This window comes from Mustela putorius, unplaced genomic scaffold, assembly GCF_011764305.1.
Source record: "Mustela putorius furo isolate JIRA1106 unplaced genomic scaffold, ASM1176430v1.1 tig00003853_pilon_pilon_pilon, whole genome shotgun sequence".
NCBI lineage: Eukaryota > Metazoa > Chordata > Mammalia > Carnivora > Mustelidae > Mustela > Mustela putorius.
The window spans coordinates 61,056,530-61,069,717 of NW_025422005.1; the positions used below are offsets into that span (position 1 = coordinate 61,056,530).

Consider the following 13,188-nt stretch of genomic DNA (forward strand, 5'->3'; position numbering starts at 1 on the left):
TGGTTACCATGAGGTTTACACAAAATATCTTATAATTATAGCATCTTATTTTTAAGCTGATAACAATCTACCTTTATTAGCATACATAAACTCTACACTTTTAATTATCTCTCCACTCACATTTTAGGTTATTGATGTAGTTTATATCTTTTTTATATTGTATATCTATTAACAAATTATTGTAGTTAATAATACATAGCCAAAATAATAGACTAATCAAATAATAGGAAGAAAACTTTTATCTGAGAACATATTTAGAGTTCCTTTCTAAGCTTGTCCTAATGTGATTACATGAATGAATGTATATTTGCATAATGGCCTCTTTTCTCCTGCTGTTATCCCGTCCCTCTGCCATTTCCCCCTCCATGGAATGACTTTTGTTAGCCTCTGCAATTCCTGGACTCACTCCTGTTGGCAGAAAAATAAGCAACTTTAGGAAAATTTTTCTTCAAAATATGATATAAATGTATCAAAAAGACACCAGGTGAATCTCAAGAGAATGAATCATTTCTCATTAGTTTATGAAATGTTTACTGCCTTTGTACGTAAGTATCACTACCATGAACTGAGTGCTTTGTTTGTATATCTCATCTATGTCTCTCTTATGTCATAGCAGTGCAAAACTAGAAACTGTATGGCCCACAAATCCTACAATTTTACTAACTGGTAGTGAAAAAGTTTGCTAACCCCTGGGATACACTATCAGTAGACACGAGTTTCCATATTTATATTCTCAGTGTTAGTTTCCTCACTATCCAGGAAAGCCAAGAGCGTATTTATTGGGATTTTGTAATAGCAGCATCCTTACTTTGAGTACCAAGTTCTCTGTTGATTAAATCACTATTAACTGCTGACTTAATGTAGTCAGTTGTGTTACAAAAACCTTATCATAATTGAATTTCCTTTGGATCAATTAAGGAACACAGTAGGTTTTCTTGATCACACTATAAGCCATGATTCAAGAACCTATGCTCTTTTCACTTTGTAGCTCAGTCATTTTTAGCATGTTTTCCAAGGTGGTGAAAGAAAAGAAAAAATCATGGAGGACAGTGCATGGTACATACCTGTAGAGCTGGAAATCATTTTTACTCAGATTTCATTGGTCAAAATTCAGTCCTGTGCCACAATTAACTGCACAAAGAAGGCTGAAAAATATAGATTAATCATGTCCTGAAGAAATAGGAAATAGGTTTGTTGAAAAGTCTGCCAGTCTCTGACACAGAGACCCTCTGCACATAGAATTTATAGGGCTTCATATTTAATAAGATGTTGTACAGTAAAAGAAAAAAATAAAATGGGGCACCTAAGTGGCTCAGTAGGTTAAGCGTCTGCCTTTGGCTCAGGTCATGATCCCAGATTCCTGGGATCGAGCCTTACATCAGGCTTCCTGCTCAGCAGAGAGTCTGCTTCTCCCTTTCCTTTTGCCTGCCACTCTGCCTACTTGTGCTATCTCTCTGTCAAATAAATTAATAAAATCTTTAAAAAAAGAAAGAAAGAAAGAAAGAAAAAATATCTTCTACTGAAGCAGAGAGCCCAATGCAGGACTCGATCCCAGGACCCCAGGATCATGACCTGAGCAGAAAGCAGAGTTTTTAACCCACTGAGCCTCCCAGGCGCCCCTTTAACATATGATTTTAAAGGTACTTTAATGCCTTCCATGTCTAGCACGCATTTGGAAATATAGGAGACATACTAAGTCTAAAGATAGAAGAGATACAGATTTTTGATTTTTCAAAACAGTAAGGTCATTAGATTGACCTGGGATAGAACTTAAATAGAAAAAGAGAGTTATAAACAAAAAAAGCATTGTATGTAATATAATATCTGCCTTAGTACAAAGTAATAGAAACACAGAGATAAGTAAAATGTTTTTCCTTTAAGAAGCTAACAGTTGGGTAGACAGAAATAATCAAGGATGTTATTGATAACCTGTTATGTGATAAAGGTTATGAAAGATAAATAGTATAGCATAGGAGAATAAAGGAAGGTCAACAAAACTTCAGTATAGTTACTGATTCAATAAATAAATTATATCCAAATATATCAGGCAAAATTCTATTTCTTGATGATATCTGTCTCTCCTCAAATCTTATATAAATAGATAACAATTCTTCCTATAGCTAAATAGAGAAGACTTCTGCCTTCATCACTAAACATTTACCTTTATGAAGTGCTTACTGTATAGAAGGCATTGTGTTGCTTTATGTGTTTTTTTCCCCTCAGTTAAGTTTCATAATAATACTATATGACATGTATTATTCTTCTCATTAAATTCCCCAAAAATATGTATTATTTCCAAATATAGAGAGGAAAACTAGGATATCATAGAGATTATCTAACTTGTTATAGGAAACTATATCTGTCATGTTTTTTTACCACTTCACACTATCTCTCTTTGTTTTTTGAAGAATAATTAGAAATATTAGTATGAATTACTCAATTAGTTATTTGTAAAACAGCATACTAAGAGCTGGTGACATAGAATTAAATAGACAGCTATTATTTTATTAAAATTAGGAAAACACTACAAACATATTTTTAGCAGTCCAGCATAGAGGCATAACTGAATAACTGCTATTTAAAAATACTTGATTTTTGAAAATTTACCATAGACTAAGAAAATTAGAGAATTTTTAAAACAGACACTTAAAAACTTGCATATATAACTGATGAGTATAAGGAGAGATATTGAGTGGCACTAGTTACACTGTATTAAGTGAGCATGTCATAATAATAGACATTTATTTTTCTAGATAAATGAAAAAACTATTGAAAATTAACTTACACTTTACAAAGGAAACTTTTATCTCCTTTATATCTTTCTTCTAATTTTACCATGACTGTGTATTAAATAGACTTAACATTAACATGTATACTATTTCTGTATACTTTATAATCACAATTATATAATTATATGTCTTCTGTCTTTCTCTACTCTCTTCCCCCAAATGTATGCAAAAGGCAAATACATCAAAAGTAAATATATAAAAATCTTATGATCACCAAGGAAGCCAAAAGGAATGCTTAATTTCCGGTTTATGTTTGACATTTTCTGAATTTTGATAAGGATATGGATCACTGATATAATGGTGAAGATTTTATTTTGAAATAAGAAACTCAGAAATTGTTTTAACAAAATAAATGGGAAATATAATTAAATATATGAAAGTACGTAATGAAACTAATCAAAGTACACAGTGTCTTAATAGAAGTCAGCAGCTGGGGCAAAAATTACTATGCTAAGATTGCCAGAGAAACTGAAAATAGCTTTAGGGTAACTATCCTTGGGATATGAAGCAATACAATTAATGCCTCTGTATTATTTCCTGAAATAAATTAAATAAGTTTTAAATGTTCCTTGGACATCTGGAAATATAAGGAACCTTTTGGGGGTGTCATGTTAACTTGATTCAAATTAAATTATGATCAACAAGAGAAACAGTTTAATTATTGTTTATATTTTAGAAGATTTATATACAAATCCATCTTGTTACATAGAATGTTTCTTCTTTCATAGCATTATTTCAAAGTCCTTCAACTAAACATATTAGCCATAATTCAAAAGGACCACAGATGTAACCTGGCATTGGTTCATTTTGTCACTCCTCTGGGAACTTGAAAGATGAAATTCGTTTTCATAATTGCAGCTTTTGTTTTAGCATCTTCAAATCTTTCACAAGCTTTTTGAAAGGCAATCATATCAAAAACAAATTTTTCTTTACAGTGTTTTTTATATGTTTCTTGAGCCCTAAAAAGAAAAAAAAGTAAAGTAATAGAATGAGATACTTTTTTTTTTTTTAGAATGAGATACTTTTAAAAAACAAAAAGTGTAACAATCATTCAGATTATTAATGGTAAGTAGATGCTTTTAAAACAGACATACAAACGGGAAAAAAATTAGAACTTCACTTATTGCATAGAATTTTATTATATCAATAATACTTATAATTTATTTAATAAATAAATACCTATAATTTATTTAATAATATTTATATTATTTCTAATATTTCTAAGATTTCTATTGGTTGTAACAGAACTTTCATAAATCCTTGTTTAGATTCTCAACAAGGCATCTAAACCAGGCTATGCTAAGATGTTCAGAATTTTGGGGGCTCCTGGGTAGCTCAGTTGGTTAAGTGTCTGCCTTTGGCTCAGGTCATTAAACACAGGGGCCTGGGATTGAACCCTTCATCAGTATTCCTGTTCAGTGGGGAGTCTGCCTTTCTCTCTCCCTCTGTCCCTCTCCTCTGCTTGTGTGTGCATGTTCTCTCTCTCTCAAATAAGTAAAATCTTTTATTTTTTTAAAGACTGTATTTATTTATTTGACAGAGAGACTGAACATGCAGGGGGAGGGGCAGGCAAAGGGAGAAGGAGAAGCAGGCTCTCTTCTGAGCAAGGAGCCCAGACACTAGGGACTCCACTCCAGGACCCTGGTATCATGACCTGAGCAGAAGGCAGACACTTAACCAACTGAACCACCCAGGCATTCCTAAATAAAATCTTTTAAAAAAAATTGCAAAACATTTATTTAAGCCTCACTATATCCAAGTTTCTTCTAGGATGCTGTTATGGACTGAACTGTGTTCCCACTTCCAACCCTCAAATTCATATTGAAGTCCTAAACTCCAGTACCTTAGAATATTACTGTATTTGGAGATAGGGTCTTTAAGAGGTAATTAATTTTAAATGTTATCAGGCAGATAATATGAGTGGTGTCCTTATTAAAAAGATAAGGAGACGCTAAGGATATGAACACATAGAACAAACATGATATTACAACATAATGAGAAGGCAGCCAGGGAAAAAAGATCTCAAACCTGAGAAACCAAATTTGACATACCTTGATCGTGGACTTCTAGCCTTCAAAACTGTGAGAAAATAAATTTATGTTGTTTAAGCCACTCAGTCTGTGGTAATTTGTTATGGCAGCACCAGCAGACTAATATAGACTCTAAGTTGGGAAAAGGTGAATGAGGTTACCCTGTCAAAACTAGAAAATGTTCTGGTCCTTACAGGATTTCACTCATTCATCCTCATTCATACATTAATTATGTATTATAATGCCCCTAAGATGCTGGAATCATAAAGATAAGTATGACATAAGTATGAGAGGTTTATAGAAAGTAGAGAAATAATGAATACATAAATAATATTTTAGTGGTATAATTAAAGCACTATGTAACAATACAAGGAAGGCATAATGAAAAAATTAGTAAATATAATCTGAAGAAGGGGGTAAGGAAAGAAAAAAAAGACCAGATTTGAAATAATCCTTGAACTTAGTCTTGAAAGATGTGTATTTTTTAGGCAGAAAGTATAAGGGAAGAACATTTCACTCATGTATGTTTGTTTAAATAGCATGAACAACTAAAATAAAGGCAAGATAATAGCACAGCTTGGCATGCTCTAAGAAGTGACAACACTCTAATTTCTGAGACAGTGGAACAGATAATTCTGAAGAAACAGACTTACAGCAGATCATAGAACTCTTCAGTTATATTTACATATGTGGAGACAAGATGGTGGAGAAGTAGCAGGCTGAGACTACTTCAGGTAGCAAGAGATCAGCTAGATAGCTTATCTAAAGATTGCAAACACCTACAAATCCAACAGGAGATCAAAGAGAAGAAGAACAGCAATTCTAGAAACAGAAAATCAACCACTTTCTGAAAGGTGGGACTGGAGGAGAAGTGAATCCAAAGTAATGGGAAGATAGACTTGGGGAGAAAGGGCCAGCTCTCAGCAAGCTGCGGAGCAATGGAGCACAAAATCAGGACTTTTAAAAGTCTGTTCTGCTGAGGGACATCACTCAGAGGCTAAACCGGAGTGAAGCCCATGTGGGATCAGCATGGCCTCAATCCTGCAGAGTCAGAGAAGGATCAGGGGTGTCTGAGTGTCGCAGAGCTGGCAGGTATTAGAATGGGGAAGCCAGCTACAGAGACAGAGCCAAGGAGTGAGCTCTCAGCTCAGGGTAACCTTGAACAGGTCACAGGCTGGGTGAGCTCAGAGCGTGGCTAGAGGCAAGGGAAATGGGAGTAATTGGGCACTATTCTCTGGGGGTGGGGCCCGAGCTCTTGGCTCCTCCGGGCCGGAGACTGAGAGGCCGCCATTTTCATTCCCATCCTCAGGAACTCTACGGAAAGCATTCAGGGAACAAAAGTTCCTGAAAGCATACCCGAGCTCATTACTCAGCCTGGCCCCTGTTAAGGGTGGTGCAATTCTGCCTGGGGCAAAAACAATTGAGAATCACTACAACAGGCCCCTCCCCCAGAAGATCAATAAGAAATCCAGCCAGGACCAAGTTCACCTACCAAGGAGTGCAGTTCAATACCAAGGAGAGCAGTGGAATTCCAGAGGAGGAGAAAGCAAAGCACGGAACTTATGGCTTTCTCCCCATGATTCTTTAGCCTTGCAGTTAATTTAATTTTTTTTTCTTTTTCAATTTCTTTCTTCTGCTGCTAAATTTTTTAAACTTTCACCCTTTTCTTTTTTAACGTTTTTTAACTAGTTTATCTAATATATATATATATATATTATATATATATATATATATATATATTAGATAAACTAGATAAAATATAGTAAATATATAGTAAATAATTATAGATAAAAAATAGATAAAATATAATAAAGAATAAATATATATATATATATATTTCTTCTTTATTATATTTTTTCTTTCTTTGTTTTCTTTTTTTAATTTTATTTTCTTTTTTTTTTTCCTGAACCTATTTTTATCTCCTTTCTCCCCAATCGCCCAAATTTGGGATCTCTTCTGATTTGGTTAAAGTGATTTTCCTGGGGTCTTTGCCACCCTTTTAGTATTTTACTTGCTCTTTCATATACTCCTATCTGGACAAAATGACAAGGTGGAAAAATTCACCACAAAAAAAAGAACAAGAGGCAGTACTTAAGGCTAGGGACCTAATCAATACAGACATTGGTAATATGTCAGATCAAGAGTTCAGAATGACGATTCTTAAGGTTCTAGCTAGGCTCAAAAAAGGTATGGAAGATATAAGAGAAACACACTTGGGAGATATAAAAGCCCTTTCTGGAGAAAAAAAAGAACTAAATTCTAAACAAGTTGAAATCAAAAAGGCTATTAATGAGGTGAAATAAAAAATGGAGGCTCTCACTGCTAGGATAAATGAGGCAGAAGAAAGAATTAGTGATATAGAAGACCAAATGACAGAGAATAAAGAAGCTGAGCAAAAGAGGGACAAACAGCTACTGGACCACGAGGGGAGAATTCGAGAGATAAGTGACACCATAAGATGAAACAACATTAGAATAATTGGGATTCCAGAAGAAGAAGAAAGAGAGAGGGGAGCAGAAGGTATACTGGAGAGAATTATTGGGGAGAATTTCCCCAATATGGCAAAGGGAACGAGCATCAAAATTCAGGAGGCTCAGAGAATGCCCCTCAAAATCAATAAGAATGGGTCCACACCCCATAACCTAATAGTAAAATTTATAAGTCTTAATGACAAAGAGAAAATACTGAAAGCAGCCCGGGAAAAGAAGTCTGTAACATAAAAAGGCAAAATATTAGATTGGCAGCAGACTTATCCACAGAGACCTGGCAGGCCAGAAAGAGATGGCATGATATATTTAGAGCACTAAACGAGAAAAACATGCAGCCAAGAATACTGTATCCAGCTAGGCTATCATTGAAAATAGAAGGAGAGATTAAAAGCTTCCAGGACAAACAAAAACTGAAAGAATTTGCAAACAACAAACCAGCTCTACAGGAAATATTGAAAGGTGTTCTCTAAGCAAAGAGAGACCCTAAAAGTAGTAGATCAGAAAGGAACAGAGACAATATACAGGAACAGTCAGTCACCTTACAGGCAATACAATGGCACTAAATTCATACCTCTCAATAGTTACCCTGAATGTTAATGGGCTACATGCCCCAATCAAAAGACACAGGGTATCAGAATGAATAAAAAAAAAAAAAACAACTCATCTATATGTTGCCTACAAGAAATTCATTTTAAACCTGAAGACACCTCCAGATTTAAAGTGAGGGGGTGGAAAACAATTTACTATGCTAATGGACATCAGAAGAAAGCAGGAGTGGCAATCCTTATATCAGGTCAATAAGATTTTAAGCCAAAGACTATAATAAGAGATGAGGAAGGACACTATATCATACTCAAAGGATCTGTCCAACAAGAAGATCTAACAATTTTAAATATCTATGCCCCTAAAGTGGGAGCAGCCAACTATCTAAACCAATTAATAACAAAATCAAAGAAACACATCAACAATAATAGAATAATAGTAGGAGACTTTAACAATCCCCTCACTGAAATGGACAGATCATCCAAGCAAAAGATCAACAAGGAAATAAAGGCCTTAAATGGCACACTGGATCAGATGGACATTACAGATATATTCAGAACATTTCATCCCAAAAAACAGAATACACATTCTTCTCTAGTGCACATGGAACATTCTCCAGAACAGATCACATCCTCAGTACTAAATCAGGTCTCAGTCGGTATCAAAAAATTGGAATCATTCCCTGCATATTTTCAGACCACAATGCTCTGAAGCTAGAACTCAATCACAGAAGGAAATTTGGAAAGAGCCCAAATACATGGAGACTAAACAGCATCCTTCTAAAGAATAAATGGGTCAACCAGGAAATTAAAGAATTGAAAAAATTCATGGAAACAAATGATAATGAAAACACAATGGTTCAAAATCTGTGGGACACAACAAAGGCAGTTCTGAGAGGAAAATATATAGTGGTACGAGCCTTTCTCAAGAAACAAGGAGGTCTCAAGTACACAACCTAACCCTACACCTAAAGGAGCTGGAGAAAAAAACAAGAAAGAAACCCTAAACCCAGAAGGAGAAGAGAAATCATAAAGATCAGAGCAGAAATCAATGAAATAGAAACAAAAAAAAAACAATAGAACAAATCAACGAAACTAGGAGCTGGTTCTTTGAAAGAATTAATAAAATTGATAAACCCCTGGCAAGACTTATCAAAAAAGAAAAGAGAAAGGACCCAAATAAATAAAATCATGAATGAAAGAGGAGAGATCACAACTAACACCAAAGAAATACAAACAATTATAAGAACATACTATGAGCAACTTTACGCAACAAATTTGACAATCCAGAAGAAATGGATGCATTCCTAGAGACATATAAACTACCACAACTGAATCAGGAAGAAATAGAAAACCTGAACAGACCCATAACCAGTAAGGAGATTGAAAGAATCATCAAAAATCTCCAAACAAACAAAAGCCCAGGGCCAGACAACTTCCCGGTGGAATTCTACCAAACATTTAAAGAACTAATCTCTATTCTCCTGAACTGTTCCAAAAGATAGAAATGGAAGGAAAACTTCCAAACTCATTTCATGAGGCCAGCATCACCTTGATCCCCAAACCAGACAAGAATCCCATCAAAAAAAGAGAATTACAGACCAATATTCTTGATGAACACAGATGCAAAAATTCTCACCAAAATACTAGCCAGTAGGATCCAACAGTACATTAAAAGGATTATTCACCATGACCAAGTGGGATTTATTCCAGGGCTGCAAGGTTGGTTCAACATCTGCAAATCAATCAATGTGATACAACACATTAATAAGAGAAAGAACAAGAACCATATGATACTCTCAATAGAGGCTGAAAAAGCATTTGACAAAGTACAGCATCCCTTCCTGATCAAAACTCTTCAAAGTGTAGGGATAGAGGGCACATACCTCAATATCATCAAAGCCATCTATGAAAAACCCACCGCAAATATCATTCTCAATGGAGAAAAACTGACACCTTTTCTGCTAAGGTCAGGAACACGGCAAGGATGTCCATTATCACCACTGTAATTCAACATAGTACTAGAAGTCCTAGCCTCAGCAATCAGACAACAAAAGGAAATTAAAGGCACCCAAATCAGCAAAGAAGAAGTCAAACTATCACTCTGTGCAGATAATATGATACTATATGTGGAAAACCCAAAAGACGCCACTCCAAAACTGCTAGAACTTATATAGGAATTCAGTAAAGTGTCAGGATATAAAATCAATGCACAGAAATCCATTGCATTTCTCTACAACAACAACAAGACAGAAGAAAGAGAAATTAAGGAGTCAATCCCATTTACAATTGCACCCAAAATGATAAGATACCTAGGAATAAACCTAACAAAAGAGGCTAAGAATCTATACTCAGAAAACTATAAAGTACTCATGAAAGAAATTGAGGAAGATACAAATAAATGGAAAAATATTCCATGCTCTTGGATTGGAAGAACAAATATTGTGAAAATGTCTATGCTACCTAAAGCAATCTACACATTTAATGCAATTCCTCTAAAAATACCCTCCATTTTTTTTCAAAGAAATGGAACAAATAATCCTAAAATTTATATGGAACCAGAAAAGACCTCGAATAGCCAAAGGAATATTGAAAAAGAAAGCCAAAGTTGGTGGCATCACAATTCCGGATTTCAAGCTCTATTACAAAGCTGTCATCATCAAGACAGCACAAAAACAGACACATAGACCAATGGAACAGAATAGAGAGCCCAGAAATAGACCCTTAACTCTATGGTCAACTAATCTTCAACAAAGCAGGAAAGAATGTCCAATGGAAAAAAGACAGCCTCTTCAATAAATGGTGTTGGGAGAGTTGGACAGCCACATGCAGAGAAATGAAATTGGACCATTTCCTTACACCACACACGAAAACAGACTCAAAGTGGATGAACGACCTCAATGTGAGAAAGGAATCCAGCAAAATCCTTGAGGAGAACACAGGCAGCAACCTCTTCGACCTCAGCCACAGCAAATTCTTCCTAGGAACATCGCCAAAGGCAAGGGAAGCAAGGGCAAAAATGAACTATTGGGATTTCATCAAGATCAAAAGCTTTTGCACAGAAAAGTAAACAGTTAACAAAACCAAAAGACAACTGACAGAATGGGAGAAGATATTTGCAAATGACATATCAGATAAAGGGCTATAAAGTGTCCAAAATCTATAAAGAACTTAACAAACTCAACACCCAAAGAACAAATAATCCAATCAAGAAATGGGCAGAAGACATGAACAGACATTTCTGCAAAGAAGACATCCAGATGGCCAACAGACACATGAAAAAGTGCTCCATATCACTCGGCATCAGGGAAATACAAATCAAAACCACAATGAGATATCACCTCACACCAGTCAGAATGGCTAAAATTAACAAGTCAGGAAATGACAGATGCTGGTGAGGATGCAGAGAAAGGGCAATGCTCCTACACTGTTGGTGGGAATGCAAGCTGGTGCATTCACTCTGGAAAACAGCTTGGAGGTTCCTCAAAATGTTGAAAATAGAACTACCCTATGACCCAGCAATTGCACTACTAGGTATTTACCCTAAAGATACAAATGTAGTGATCCTAAAGGGCATGTGTACCCAAACGTTTATAGCAGCAGTGTCTACAGTAGCCAAACTATGGAAAGAACCTAGATGTCCATCAACAGATGAATGGATAAAGACGATGTGGTATATATACACAATGGAATACTATGTAGCCATCAAAAGAAATGAAATCTTGCCATTTGTGACAATGTGGATGGAACTAGAGGGTATTATGCTTAGCGAAATAAGTCAATTGGAGAAGGACAACAATCATATGATCTCCCTGATATGAGCAAGTGGAGATGCACCATGGGGGGTTAAGGGGGTAGGAGAAGAATAGAAACAAGATGGGATTGGGAGGGAGACAAACCATGATTGACTGTTAATCTCACAAAAAAAATTGAGGGTTGCTGGGGGGAGGTGGGTTGGGAGAAGGGGGGTGGGGTTATGGACATTGGGGAGGGTATGTGCTATGATGAAAGCTGTGAAGTGTGTAAACCTGGCGATTCACAGACCTGTACCCCTGGGGATAAAAATATATTATATGTTTATTAAAAAAAATTATATTTACATATACTCAGAAATCTGCATTTAGGGAGTAGAAGAAAGGCCAAATTCGGAAAGTCTGCAACTTACTGACTATGTGATTTTAGATAAGTTATTTCAGTTTTCTTTACCTCAGTTTCTTCATTTATAAAAATGGGATAATCCAACTCATGAGGTTCAGTAAAATACTAAATGAGTTAATACATTTAAAATCCTTAGAACAGTGCCTGACATTTAATAATTAATTTTACTGGATGGATAATAATGGTATTCATCAGAATAGGAAATATAGGAAAAGCAGCCAGATGAAAAGAAATATCAGAATTCTCTTTTGGTAATATTGTGTTTAAGGATCCTGGCTGTCCATGTGGTAATGCTCACATAGTTGACCAGAGAGAAGCAATGGTTAATGGATAAGAGAAAATGTAGTAAAGCCATTCTGCTTGGGGTTGAGATGCAGGTCTGCAACTTACTGTGAGATGTGATACACATTATTTAAACTCTGTCTGAATCATTTTATCTTTAAGAAGTGGTAGTCTAACTCATAGGATTTAGTAAGAACTAAATAGCCAATACATTTAAAGCCTTTAGAATGCCTGACATTTAATAATCATTCAATGAAAATTAGCTATTAACTATTTTGAATCTGGATTTCTAGAGAGTAGCTATATCTGGACATGTAGCAGAGTAGGAGTCATGGCAAAAGGGACTTTGCACATGTAATTAATAGTATTAACTCAGTCTAAAAAATGTATTAAAATAAACATCATACAGATAACAATTATAAACTCTGGACTAAATGTAAAAAACAAACAAACAAAAGAACACAATGAAAACAAAAAAAACTAAACTATTAAAAATTACTGAAGAGTGAGAAATAACAATCTATTATATTTATATACGCCAGGGTCAGATAATTGTAAAATAAAACTAAGAAATAATTCCATTTACAATAGCATCAAAAAAATAAAAACAAATACTTAGGTATACGTTTAACAAAAGATATACAAGACTTATGAGTGAAAATTATTATTTTTAATTAACTATTTTTGAAAAATTAAAGAAGATCTAAATTAATGGAAAGTTCCACCATTTCAAGGACTGGGAGACAGTATTATCGAGATGTTAATTATCCCCAAATTTATCTATATATGCAATGCAACCCCAATGAATATGCTAAGAGTCTTTTTGGTAGAAATTAACTTTTAAATTTGTTTTACATTTATAGAAGATCAAATTTAGATTAAGATTATATTAAGATAT

The 13,188-nt window shown here is 34.9% G+C and overlaps 1 protein-coding gene across 1 annotated transcript in view; it reads right to left on the reverse strand.

Moving 5' to 3' along the window:
* Nucleotides 1–3,123: 3,123 nt before the first annotated feature.
* Nucleotides 3,124–13,188, reverse strand: part of LRRIQ3 (leucine rich repeats and IQ motif containing 3) — a 221,244-nt gene continuing 211,179 nt past the window's right edge. The window contains exon 8 of the mRNA XM_004758195.3: nucleotides 3,124–3,748. Coding sequence (XP_004758252.1) covers nucleotides 3,592–3,748 — 157 coding nt within the window. The 3' untranslated portion in view covers nucleotides 3,124–3,591. The remainder of the gene's footprint in view (nucleotides 3,749–13,188) is intronic.